General features: G+C 44.5%; 1 protein-coding gene across 1 annotated transcript in view; it reads right to left on the reverse strand.

Moving 5' to 3' along the window:
* Window positions 1–3,670: 3,670 nt before the first annotated feature.
* The window catches only part of LOC309566169 (dehydrogenase/reductase SDR family member 4-like), a 153,212-nt gene continuing 142,221 nt past the window's right edge, over window positions 3,671–14,661 (reverse strand). The window contains exon 9 of the mRNA XM_082271236.1: window positions 3,671–3,791. Coding sequence (XP_082127362.1) covers window positions 3,677–3,791 — 115 coding nt within the window. The 3' untranslated portion in view covers window positions 3,671–3,676. The remainder of the gene's footprint in view (window positions 3,792–14,661) is intronic.

The raw sequence follows: 14,661 nt of genomic DNA on the forward strand, positions 1-14,661 counted from the left end.
CGGGACGCATGCAGACTTCTGCGGCCATTCGATGAGATCACCAAACTGGTCAGTCATGGCCAGGGCGCCATATGTGACATCATACCTTACGCCTACTTTCTGGAGCATGCATTGCGTCGTGTCATTGATCAAGCCGTCGAGGAGCAGGAGCAGGAAGATCAGGAAGTCGCAATGTTGAATGAATTCACAGGAGGTGCTACTCCATCTGAGACAAATCAACAGCCTGAGTCAGAAGACGAGTCAGAGGAGGAGCAAGAAGAGCATGCTTTAAACCTTTCTGGATCCCTGGTGTTATCCGTGGATGGGGGGAGGAGAACAAGGACGATATTATCCTGGATGATGAGCTGGAAGCAGGCCACTATACTGCTTCCAGTTTAGTGGGAATGGGGGCCTGCATGCTGCAGTGTTTTAAAGGGGGACCCCCATATAAAACGCATAAAGGGCCAAGGACCATGTACTGGGTGGCAACATACTTAGACCCCCCGGTACAAACACAAAATGGCGGAAATGTTACCACAATCACAGAGGGCGGTCAGAATGCAGCACTTCCGGGCCTTGCTGTGGGAAATTCTGCATTCTGCTTTTCTGTGCGCTGGCAGAGGAATTTCCAGTCACAGAGAGACAGTTGCGGGTAGCAATCCAACAGCGCCTGCAAGAAGAGGGCGGTTGGAAGATGTCTTGGTCAATTCAGATATGAGATCCTTCTTTCAGCCGAACCATCGATAGCTGTACTCCCGATCCAGCATGATGGAACACCTAGACCGGCAGGTGTCCGACTACATCGGGTTAATGGCCGATGTGGACGCTCTGAGGAGTGATGAACCCCTGGACTACTGAGTGGGCAGGCTTGACCTCTGGCCAGAGATTGCACAATTTGCAATGGAAATGTTGGCTTGCCCCCCATCCAGTCTACTGTCCGAAAGGACGTTCAGCGCAGCAGGGGGGATCGTGACCGATAAGCGCACTCGCCTAGCTCATGACAGTGTAGACTACCTCACATTTATAAAAATGAATGAGACATGGATCTCTGAGGAATTCAACACATGTGACCAGTCATAGGCGTGCACAGCCTGTTAAATTAGGGTGTGCACCCCAGAGCTCAAACACACGTGTTTGTGTGTGTCTACATATATATGACCCCAGCACATTTATCTCCCTGCCGCCACACTGAAAGGGAAGTGCGTAAAGAATTCTCTTATGTCAGAGCCAGTAAGATAGAGATTTTTCCCATCTTCCTGACAGCACAAAAAGTGATAAAGTTAATGTACATGGGGTGATTAGGGTGTGCACAGGAACACCTGGCACACCCTGTGCGCACGCCTATGTGACCAGTAGACCAGGTTTCATCGAAATTCCTCCACCCACAACAATTCCTGGTCCTTGGCTTTGCCAAATACAGTGGCATAAAAGGCATTTCATGTCCATTGAATGGCACATTTTTGGGGCCTTTCAGGGCCGACAATTATTTTTTCTGTGAATGCCTAATGTACCTCTAGTCATCAAAAGCTAAGTTTTTTGCTGTCAGTTCAAACCATGTGAGCTAATTTTTGCAGCCTATACAGGCAGACACTTACTTCTGTATACTGTGTGAATGCCTAATGTACCTTCAGCCACAGAATACTACGTACTTAGCTGTCAGGTAAACCCATGTGGGCTAATGTTTGGGGCCTGGAATTTGCGACACTTACTACTGTATTCTGTGAATGCCTAATGTACCTTCAGCCACAGAATACTACATTCTTAGCTGTCAGGTAAACCCATGTGGGCTATTTTTTGATGCCTTTTATGGCCGACACTTACTTCTGTTACCTGTGAATGCCTAATGTACCTTTTGCCACAGAATACTACGTTCTTAGCTGTCAGGTAACGCATGTGGGTTAATTTTTGGGGCCTGGAATGGCCGACACTTATTTCTTTATCCTGTGAATGCCTAATTTTTCAGACTAGAAATGAAAAACAATGGGTCTGTAAAGGTTCCGCCAAATTGTGGAATGGATGCGGACCCATTTTACAGATGTGTGAATGGACCCTATATGTATTAGACAATGTATTTACCGGCTGCTGTCAGTTCTGGCTGATTTATGAAAAAAAAATGTATATATTTTTTGCTGTAAAAAAAAAAAAAAAATTAGGGCAACTTTTTCAATTGCAATACTTCTGTTATGACATTGTCCATGTGCTGGGACTATTTGTGCACAGCTAGTACGTCTTTTGTGGCTGCAAATATCACCTAAAGGTTTTTAAAGTTCGCCTCCCATTAAAGTCAATGGGGCCTGCCGCGAATTTGCGGTTCGCAGACTTTTGAGAAAATTTGCGGCTGGCGTTCGCGAACCGCCCGGCCGATGTTCGTCCATCACTACTAACTACAATGGGTGCTGCGAAATGATGAGAGCCCTTGGGCACCCTTGTTTCTACAGTCTATACTTGAATTGTTCTCTGATTGCTTTCACAAGTAGAATGTGTCTATATAGCGGCATATGCACCTGCATACCAGCCCAGCTCACTCCTCATAAGTTTGGATTTGAGAAGTGCAGAGGCTGGTTAAACTGTATGATATCGGGAGGCGCTCTTTGATTTGCTTGTTCCTGAAGGCGGACTACTAATCTACATCACACAGCTGTGTGGGATTTAGCACCAGTGAGCATGCAGCAGCTGATTACCTCCATAAGAGGCTATGTGTCTGTATCATTTATTCGATTTTGGGACTAGCTATATGCTGAATAACACAGCTTTGGCCCTTTGATACAAGTTAATTGTTTACTGTGAATGACCAATTTCAACTTGAGGAAACAGATTCCAACATAAGAGAGCTCCCCAACCCAAAATCTGTATTACATTTCCTAGCCCTATTTCATTTATCATTTGGGTACTGGACTGTGCAGCGGTGCAATGCATGTATGTATGTATGTGTGAGGCCCGTTTGATTGTGCCAAGTGTGACAACGTTGTCCATGGTTTTTTTAAACTGAGGTGTTTGGGAGGGTTTGATACATACTTGTTTTGGGATTGGATTTTTTTTTCTTAATAAAAGGTCATTTTTGTATTCTACATCGTTGTTGGTTCTCCCTTACAACTGCTTGACTGGGGTGACCTGAGGGTTTTCCCCTGTGTTTTTACCTTGTAGTCTAATTCCAGTTGTAGAGGTACGACGTCCTGATTGGACAAAGTGGTGATTTGACATTCTATACTCTTTACTCCCACTTTTATTAAGTAGGTTTAGGCCACAGTGTGTGAATTAATTTTTCCATTTATTTTGTAATATTACACCTTGTTTTGCTGTTTCAACTCAACCTGCATTTCAGATACTTTCCACAAGATGTCGCCAATTCAACATACAGCTGAGTAAAAAAAAAGTTATCCTTTTCTTCCTTTATAACAATGCATTTAATGTTGCGTGACTATGTCTTATGAATGTTTAGGAATGAACACCCAATCTTTCAATTTGCAATGAGAAGATGTGCATATCAGTCTAGCAAAGTTAAATATCTGGTCTAGAATAATGGAGATTCAAGCAAAATCTCTACAGCAATATATTAATCTATATAAGTTAACAAAATGTAATACTCATGTTTTTCTTTATATACTGTAACATACGTGTTATTTATTTTTTACAAAGTCAGGCAAATACAGGTTATAACATTTTGTATTATTTGGCCATTTCCCCTCAAACACAAGGTTTAAAGCCTGCCGTGCATGCTACCAGTGACGGCAATATTTTCCCCGTTGATGTACGAAGCATCTTCAGAGCATAAAAATGAGGCAACACCTGCACACTCTTCTGGTTCTCCAGGCCTGAAAAACAAATTATGAAAACACATAATACAGATTACTTTTAAACTAGTTATCTGTCACAATTTTTTTTTTTTTTAACTTACCGTAAAATCCATTTCCCTGATGTTCATTGACGGACACAGCTCCTGAATCTTCTTAGCCATTGGGTTATATGTCCCCCTACAGGAGAAGAACACTAGGCAGGAAAAGCTTGACTACGCTTTTGGGCAGTCCCAGGGGGTAGACACCCACTCTCAGCTATAGGCACTTAGTTTTGTTACAAGCTGCGTCAGAAGAAAGCCAACTCTACAGAGGGGTGGGTGCTATGTCCGTCAATAAACATCAGAGAAATGGATTTTACAATAAGTCAAAAATCTGATTTCTCTTTCGTTAATTGACAGACACAGCTCATGATTCTTCTTAACCATTGGAATGTTGCAAAGCAGTTTTAACCACATAACGACCGCCTGCCGCAGTTTTACTGCAGCAGGCAGCTGCTCCTGGGCAAAGCGATGTAGTACTACTCTAAGGGGCTAGCGAGCGCCACCGGCGGCGCTCTCCAGCCCCCGCTCGTTCCCTGGGGTGCAATCTGTCCACCGCAATGTCACAGTCCCGCAAAAAAAAAAAAAAAAAACACAAATCGCCGCCATTACTAGTTAAAAAAAAATAACAATAAAAATGACATAAATCTTTCCCAAGTTAGCAAACGCAATAACGTTTGCGCAAACCAATCAAAATACGCTTATTGCAATTGTTTTTACCAAAAATATGTAGCAGAAAACAAATTGACCTAAAATGTTAAAAAATTTGATTTTTACATTTTTTTTTGAGAATTTCATATAAAAAAATTTGAAAAATATTGTTATTTTTTTAAAAATTGTCGCTGTTTTTTTGTTTATAGCGCAAAAAATAAAAATCACACAGGTGATCAAATACCACCAAAAGAAAGCTCTGTTTGTGGGGAAAAAAGGACATCAATTTCGTTTGGGTACAGCATCGCACGACCACGTAATTGTCCATTAAATTCACGCAGTGCTGAATCACAAAATAGGGCCTGGTCTTTGAGCAGCCAAATCCTCCGGGGCTAAAGTAGTTAAACATGAGGGGTGGGGAAAAAAAGCAGAAAAAATTCCCAAGGCGAACCATAGTCAACCAGGTAACATGGAGCTCAACCATAAACAACTTAAGCTCACCTGAAAAATACACCCTCAAAGAGGACCAGCTCCTCTAAAACAGCAGCTAGCAAAAGAAGCATCTGCAGATGCCACACATCCACTTTATAAAAAGTTTATAAAAGTGTGCACCGATGGCCAGGTGTCTGCTTTGCAAACCCGCGTCACTGATGCTTGAGGACAGAAAGCCCAGGGGACACCAAGCGCCCTAGTAGAGTGCTCCTTGACAGGGAAAGGAGGAACCTGACCCCTGATGCAATAGGGCTGAACCACCGTCAGTCTGATCCATCTGGAAATGGTCGCAGAAGAAGCAGACAACCCTTTGTGAGGTCAGTCTGTGAGCCCAAATATAGAGTGACTTCCTAAAAGACTCCGTAGCTGGCAGGTACACCCTAATGGCCCAGACCGCATTCAAGGCATGCAAGGTAATTTCCTTCAGATGTTTAGCACAGGGCAGGCAAAACAATGTCTTCATTCAAATGACAGTCAGAGACCACCTTAGGAAGGAATAATAGACAGGGGTGAATAAATAAGGTGAACAACAGGATAATGCTGCCAGTTCCAACACCCTGTGTGCAGAGGTGATCGCCGCCAAAAAAAGGTCACCTTCTGGGGAGCGCAAGCAGAGAAACCTTCTGTAGAGCTGAAAGCACCACATCCCAGGGCAGTAACGGAGCCCGCACTGAAGGAACCAAATGTTGGAAACCCTGAAGAAAGGTACGCACCAGGGAGTGTGTGGCCAAAGGTCATTGAAAAAAGACTGTCAAAGTCGATGATACCTGGCCCTTGATGGTACTCAAGGCCAATTTCTGTTCAACCCCCGGGTAAAGAAAGGTTAAGATCTGATCCACCGAGAAGGAGCGAGGAGGAACCCCAAGAGATTCACACCACGCAATGTACATCTTTCACGTAAGATGGTATATCTTCCTAGAAGTAGATTTCCTAGCTTTCAACAGCGTAGGAATCACAGTCTTAGACAAGCCTCCATTCTTCAGCACCTTGTGTTCAACAGCCAAGCCGTCAAAGCCAGTGACTGTAAAGCAGGATAGAAGATCGGTCCTTGGAACAGCAGATCCTCCCTGGGAGGAAGCCTCCAAGGAGCATCAGGGACCAGCCATACCCGATCGGAGTACCAAGACCGGTGAGGTCAGTCTGGGCATCAATCCCTTCTGCTTTGATCCTGCACAGGAGTTGTGGCAGACATTTGAGAGGGATGGAATGAATTGGTCAGCCCACCTTAGAATGCCGGCTACTTACCGAGCCGCCAGGACACTACTTGTGCTTCCTTGGTGATTGACAGCCCACGGCCCTGGCATTGTCCAAATTAATTCATACTGGATATCCCTGAAGATGAATTGTCCAATGAGCCAGAAAAAGGCTGATCGCTCGGAGTTTCAAAACATTAAAAATCGGCAGTCTGGACTCTGCCAGAGTCCAGACCCCTTGAGCACATCTGTGCTGAGGACGCATCCCCACTCGGACAGGCTAGCATCTGTGGTGACAACCATCCAGTACAGGGGGAGAAATGATTTTCCCTGTCAAAGTGCCAGAGAACAAAGCCACCTCTAGAAACCGTGGATCCTTGTCCCATTTCACCAGAATCTTTTTATCAGAGATCCTGTTTGGAACTGTGCAAACAGACCACCTCCGGGGTTGGACACCATGAGGCCCAGCACCCCCATGCAAGTCCGGAGGGATGACCATCTGCTGAACAGAAGCTGAATTGCCTCCTGCAATGTCTGTAGTCTTTCCAGAGGAAGAAACACTCTGGCTGAGGCCCAGTCCAGAGTCAGACTCAGTCCGCTTTTTATGGACAGAACCAAAAGCAGACTCCTGAAAGTTCAAAATCCAGCCAAACTCGCTCAGAGTTCGCAGGGCAATCTCCAGCTGTCCATCAGAGCAGTTGGAGACTCCGCTCACAAAAGATCATCCAGGTACCCCAGTACTGTGATCCCCCATTGACTCAAACAATGCCAGCACTGGGGCAAACACTTTTGTGAAGACCCGAGGAGCAGAGGCGAGACCAGCGGTCCACTTGACAAACCAATAATGCTCCTTGCCCACGGCAAAAGGGAGGAAGCATTGGTGACCGGCACATATTAGAATGTACAGGTAGGCGTCCTTGATAGAAGCGAGAAGAAGTAGGGACACCACTACCGCGTGAATGGACTCCACGTGGAACTTCAGTACTCGCACTAGCAGTTTAGTGCTTCGAGGTCTAGAATTGGACGTACCTTGCCTTCCTTCCTGGGAACTGTAAAGAGGTTTGAATAAAACCCCCTGAAAACGTTAAAATCGGAACAATCACCCCTTAAAGGAACAAGTCTTGCACTACCCCAAAGAGACCAGTAAGTGATCTGAGGACAAGTGCAGGTTGGAAAGGAAGAACCTTTCCAGGGAATAAGGCTGAACTAGATCTTGTAGCCTGACCGAATAACTTTGTGGACCCAAGTGTCTTCTACTAGGGAGGTCCATGGATTCAGAAACCAGCAAGGATGTCCCCCCACCCTAGATATGGGCGAGTTCACCCCTTCATGCAGAGGCTGCCTTGTCTTGAAGAGCCCACTCTTGGCTTGCCAGACCAGGTCCTCTTGGAACCTGCGGTGGAGGCCCTGACTTTTGATCCCTTGTCTTGAGACCCTGAGGGACGAAAAAATCTCTTCTGAACCGAGGAGAATGGCCCACATGTACGATGGGGGGCTCCTTGCTCTTGGTAGCCTGTGGAAGAAAATACTCTTCCCCCTGTAAGACCCTTAACAATGTCATCCAAGGAAGCTCCAAACAGGCAATCCCCTACAATGGGAAGATCCAAAAAGGCCTTTTTAGAAGTCTGGTCCGCAGACCAATATTTCAGCCAGATAATACGCTGAAAGACCACTGCTGATACCGACAGCCTAGAAATCAAAGGAGCCGCATCCCAGAGGCATCACAGAAACTGTAGCCCCTGGACCAACTGATCCGCCAGCTCTGCAAAGACAGGGGCAAGCTGTTTCCCCTCCAGGTCCCAGTGTAAAAGTTTAGCACACTGGTTTAGGGCTTGCGACACCAGGGCAATCCACCAGTGCCTTTTCATGCACGGCTAGAGGAGCAGAGGAATCATCCTCACTATCTGAGCACTCAGTTTGCTTGGACGCAGACCCAGTAAGCACACTATATACTAAGCTCACCCGGAAAACATACCAATCAGGGAGGCCGTCAACTGCATTCCCGCAAAGTGGACGCCAACCAAGGGCCCACAAATAGACCACCTACTGGACCTCGCAAAAAAACAAGGGGGTCACCCTCCAATCCCTCCACAGAGGACATAATAGGAAATAGTCCCCTAAAAGAGGGTCGCCCGCTGTGACACGGGCATGGGTACCCTGATGGTCCCGCAGCACTAAAAGGGGTAGTTGCCCCACATAATAATGGCGGCAAGGCTGTCATTAAAAAATGAAGCACTCCCACAGTGCCACCCCTTCCAAGGGAGGCGCCAAGCTGACCACATGGCCTAGCCAAATTTTGTGGAGGCCCAGCCGCAACTGCACCGATCTCAGCCCGAAAGAAGAATGGGGGTTTCAACTAAACACACTGGAGCCGCCCCCCAACAGAGGTGCCCGCTCGGTTGCATGGCCTAGTAGGTCTCAAGCCGTGGTATAATTTTTTTTTTGCTTGGACGCGAGCCCTAGAGGCAGCGGAGGGGAGGGCAGATTCCCAAACTGGAGGCAGTGGCTTCAGCCATCCTCACAGGGGCCGCCTCACGTAATTTCTAACTAGTAGGATGCAAAGCCGCTGCCTAAATTTTCGGCCGGATACGGCCACAAGAGGCCCGCAGATGCTAAACTATCTGCTCCCCCAGCCCAACAACCGCCTCAGGGAGCCCAGAGGACATCCCTGCCCTAGTCACCAACCCCCAGGGTGGCAGGAAACCCTGCTCAACCCCCTGTTACGCACCAGGAAAACCTGGTCAGCAACAACTCTAACCAGCCCCCCTTGAAAACAATAGCCAGCTCATAACCTCACCCAGGGAAGGAGGGCAAAAGACCCACAGTGACCACCGAAATTTTAGCGGGGCTGGGGAGAAGGAGGGGAACCGGGGAGTCCCACCATACCAGGGAGGGGCCCCATGTCCATCCCAAAACCCTCCAGGAGTAGAGGGGGGACACCTACTTACCATACCAGGAACAGGGTGGGCACCGCTCCGTACAAACCACTGCCCCATCATAATGGGGATGCTATCGGCCAGGAGAAACACTGCGACTCAGGCTGAGGCCAGGTCGTATGTGTCCTCGTGAGACGTTTAAATTTCAGGCCAGCCCTGTCCAGTGGGGCTATGTCACGGCCGACCAAGCAAGGAGCTGTGGTCTGCACACCCTCACTGACCAGACTGGGGGGACCCTCTGGATCTAGATTATTAAGTCTGTCGCCCAGTCTGGCAATTGATTGACAAGCTTTTTACTGCCGAGTATCCTTCTGTAGGGGGCAGTATAACCTAATGGTTAAGAAGAATCAGGAACTGTGTCCGTCAATGAACAAAAGAGAAATGCTGGTTTTGAAAATTGTAATTTAGTATAATTTCTGGGCTATGCACAATTTGTAAGGCAATGACCCCTCTCACTTCACTGTCATGGAGCTTTGGGGTTCATGAATTTTAAATACTGGGGGGAATGCAATAAAGTACATAAATCACCTTTTTGGTGCTATGGCCTCTTTAAAATGACCTGAGGCAGATTTAGAAATCCCTGCAACCAGTTTCAGTAGCTTTAAGATGGATACACACTATACATATAACTTTTGTTGTTCGATTTCCTTTACATTTACTTTCAACTATGTAGTGCAAAGGCCTACCTGATTGAATATGAATTGAAAGTGTTTTGATAAATCTAAAGTAAAAATAAAAAGAAAGTTGTATAGTGTGTATCCAGCTTTAGAGACACATGAGCCAGATTCAGGTTGTTCTTAATAGCACTACTATAAAAAGTGGCACTATGGCTGCACTAAATTACAAAAGAATTACCCTTAGTTTGAAGAGAACAAAAGTGAAGATAAATAAAACCAACTCTAACTTGGAGTACAGAGGCAGAGTGCCTGTCTTTCTATGCTATGTAGCAGAGTAGCAGGTTTGCCTGCTAGCGACCAGTGATGCTGACAGTGGGTGGAACCTGATGGGGTAGCTGAGGGCCTAGTTCTCTGTCAGCTCCCCTCATTCCCCTAGACAGGAAGATAGATCTAGACTTGAAGCAAATGTATGTTACGTATGTATGTAGATGTGAGTATCGCGCTGTCTTTAAGAGACCTAGATTTAAGTGAATATAACCCTTAATGCTGCTTGTACTTGTTACTGTAAACTATACAGTTAGAAAGCATACAAGTGGGGGGGAAGTACCGCACTTCAGGGATTACATCATATTGAGTATATGATAATTATATTTATTGTCACTGAGCACTTTATTGGCACTCCTTTACAATTTACTATTTGAGGCTAGGACCACCATAAGCACCTTTATTATTTATTGAATATAATTTATTTATTTATTGTCACAGAGCACTTTATTGGCACATTTATTGGTATATTCAGGTACACAATTACCTCAAGCACGTCTAGTATTTTACTTAATAGAATTTGGATACTGTTTCACATTATCTATTTATTTATATATGTTGTTTTAACCATTTATTCCGAATATGTACATCATTGTTGCTTTTTAATTGGACACAACATATGGTTTTACTATTTATACTGATTCACATTATTATCACTAAGATATATGCACATCTTATAATTAAATACAGAAGAAAATTCCCCTATGTTTGGGATTTTGTAGGCACATAGATAGACAGATTCAAAAGATCTAAGCAAAAATTATAATATTTATTTAAAGTGACAAACATAGGATAATAAATGTTAAAAACATGACAGGCAAAATGTATGCATTAGGAATATATAATTGTGACCGTGAGGTGGTGAAGATATCAGTCCAATATATTTCGGAAAATCAATTTCCTTCTTCAGGGACGGGTCACATTGAAAGTTTTCTAATAATAACAAAGACAACAATATAATTAAGCCTATTGTATGTATTACATAAATTCATCATATACAGTGTAACTATTGCATTCAAGGCATGATATCATATAAATATACTTGTTAGATTTGTTATTTCTTTCTATCCCTTTCAAACAGTTAAACAGAAAAAAAGGGGAAACACTTACATAATTATTCTTGTCATACATGAAAAGCCTGTAGAGTAGCTAAAAGCAGAACCGAATAACCGCATATGTGGGAATCCACAGTCACTGATGTTCATATATCCCAAAAGATTGGGGGGAAACCAGTATGTCAGACTTATGTTGTTTTTATGGGAGCCCGTCGCTATCCTGGCTCCTGTGGTCACCTGAGATCCCAAAATTTGGCCATAGCACCAAGAAGCTGACACTGGGAAACAGCTACAAGGAAGAAACATATGTATAAAGAATGTCTTCATTAATTTCTTGGGCTTAGTAATAGTCACCAAGAATAGGCACCTAGGTCAAAATAGTATTGACCAGAGTGTCATATGGAAAATGTAGATAGCTTTTTGGTTACCTGAATGTTGTAGAACCCACAGTTGCCACATATGGGTATCGACCAGATACAGTTTGGAAAGTGTGGACACATACAGGGAATCTGAGAGTTTAAATGTTTACCTTGATTGGACCCAATCGGCAGCAGCTGGTGCCCGGCCTGTGGGGCTTCCTGGATCGTAAGCGTCAGGACCGCCCCGCTGTTCAATTGCGCATGACGATCGTCATGACGCTAGGCGGAACCGGAAGTGACGCCTGCGTTCCACCGGCACGGGTCACGCAACCGGAAGCGAAACAGCGCATCCGGTTTACGATTGGCTGTACCCGCACATATGTGCAGAGAACTGCAATGGGCAGGGCCAGCCAGAGACAGCGAGCGCCATGATGGCGATCTGTCTCCCCGTGCCGGGGTGGCCACAAGAGGGACCGAGGAAAACAAATAGGGGGAATGTTAAAAATTAGTTATGTAAGAATTGAATCCTTTAAAATTGGCTAACTATGTGAATTTACCAACATAGTGAAGATAAAGGATACTTGCTTAATATCAGTATGATTGATAGTAGTTTTGCTGCAGTGGAACTATAATATGCGGTAAATTCTGGCTTGAAATCAGCTACTTCTTTAACAATTCTATATATAAGAAAACTACAGTATACAAAATATATCCTGTGCAAACTCAAAAACAGACAATGAAAAAGTTTAATAATGTAAAAACTTGGTGTTAAAGAAGGAATAAATCATTTTTCCATCCCTCCTGATGAAAACCCTTCTAAAAAGGGTTTGAATGACAATGCTCCATTGAGACCAGGAGGCTCTGTCGCTCTTAGCATATGTATCCACCTCAGCTCAAGTTGGAGGAGAATTTTGTTCCAGTCTCCTCCTCTCGGGCTGGGGTGGATACGATCCAGAATAAGAAATTTAATTTTCGGAAATTTTCCCATATGTACTACTTTTACGTGACGCCCTAGGGGAAGCTCAGGGTCTGACTTGCGCATACTAAGAATGTGACGGTATGCGCGACGCCAGAACTCCTGCTTAGTTTTTCCTATGTAGAAGCATCCGCATGTACATAGGAGTAAATATATGACACCGATCGTGCGACAATTCGCAAAATGTCTTGCTCTAAAAGTCTGACCGTTGGGTAGGATAGGGGATTTGTTTGTCAACATATAGCCACAGTAATGGCATGAACCACAGATGTATGTGCCCCTATATTTGCAACATATCGCATCATTGTTGTTGAATTCACTTCATAAAAACAACATAAGTCTGACATACTGGTTGCCCCCCAATCTTTTGGGATATATGAACATCAGTGACTGTGGATTCCCACATATGCGGTTATTCGGTTCTGCTTTTAGCTACTCTACAGGCTTTTCATGTATGACAAGAATAATTATGTAAGTGTTTCCCCTTTTTTTCTGTTTAACTGTTTGAAAGGGATAGAAAGAAATAACAAATCTAACAAGTATATTTATATGATATCATGCCTTGAATGCAATAGTTACACTGTATATGATGAATTTATGTAATACATACAATAGGCTTAATTATATTGTTGTCTTTGTTATTATTAGAAAACTTTCAATGTGACCCGTCCTTGAAGAAGGAAATTGATTTTCCGAAATATATTGGACTGATATCTTCACCACCTCACGGTCACAATTATATATTCCTAATGCATACATTTTGCCTGTCATGTTTTTAACATTTATTATCCTATGTTTGTCACTTTAAATAAATATTATAATTTTTGCTTAGATCTTTTGAATCTGTCTATCTATGTGCCTACAAAATCCCAAACATAGGGGAATTTTCTTCTGTATTCAAATTTAGGGATGTGGCACTTGTTTTTTGAATAACCTATCACGGGCAAAACCCCAATTTATCTTATAATTAATCCCTGAAGCCTGGTACTTCCCCCCACTTGTAAATTTATGTTACGGCTGGTGCAGCCTGCAAACCTGTTTTGGCGCTGTCAGCTGTGTCCAAGGCCATGGAAGCCTGGGTATCCGACATGGAGACTAAGCTAGGGAGTATCTCAGACGAGGTAGTCGAAAGCTCCCCCATTCAAGAGCTTAACCACTTTATGCCCGCCCGCCGTCAAATGACGGCGGGACGGTGCGACCATTGTTCTGGGCCGCAGTCATATGACGGCGGCCCATTCAGGCAGGGAAGGTGCGTGATCGTGTGTGCGCCGCCCTGCACTGTCGGTGGCGGCGTGTCCCCGGGACACAGCTCATCACCAGCAGGGGGGAAACAGCCAATGGGCATGGCTGTTTCCCACGTGATCAGCTGTGATCTAATCACACAGCCGATCACAATAGAGGAGACCGCCATTAAAAGCTAAATACTGGGGTTATGGCCGCAGATAGCTGCCATAACCCAGGTATTTTTTTAAACGGCGGGTGGTCGGCTTTCAGATAAGGGTGGTCCCAGTGGCGGATTCGCCACGGGATTACCCTTATGGTGCAGGGGAAGAGGTGCCCCCCCCCCCCTCCAGCCACGTCCCAGACGTTTTCCCAGCTTACCGGACCCGCCGGCAGCGGGGAAAACTATCCGGTCCTGGATCCTCAGAGACAGGAAGTCGAGTGAGGGCAAGATGGCCCTCACTTGACTCTATGGTCTTGGAGGACTGGAGTTACGTCAAAAGTCGTTGCCTAGCAACCAGTTTAAAGGGCCGCTTTTTTTTTCTTTTTCAACAATTTTTTTTTTCTTTTTTAGTGTAGTTGTGAGGTGTGAGGTCTTTTTGACCCCAGATCTCACAATAAAGAGGACCTGTCATGCCTATTTCTATTACAAGGGATGTTTATAGCTGTGCTATGTACATGCTATGTGTTAGAAATATTGCATAAATGGACAGCTTTGTGTAAAAAAAAAAAAAAATGGGTTTTCATTTTCTTTCCACATTTTCCAAAAACTTGTGGAAAAACAATGACATATTCAAAAGACTCATTATGCCTCAAAAATTATACGTTGGGGTGTTTGCTTTCCAAAATGGGGTAATTTTATGGGGTTTCCATTGTCCTGGTGCTCCAGGGCCTTCAAAAGTGCGATAGGTTGTCAGGAAATTATATGTGTAATTTATGCTCCTAGAATGCCGGATGGTGCTACTTGGATATTAGGCCTCTGTATGTGGCTAGGCTGTGAAAAAGTCTCACACATGTGGTATTGCT

Source organism: Pelophylax lessonae (genome assembly GCF_965119305.1).
Source record: "Pelophylax lessonae genome assembly, chromosome: 1".
NCBI classification, from domain to species: Eukaryota; Metazoa; Chordata; class Amphibia; order Anura; family Ranidae; genus Pelophylax; species Pelophylax lessonae.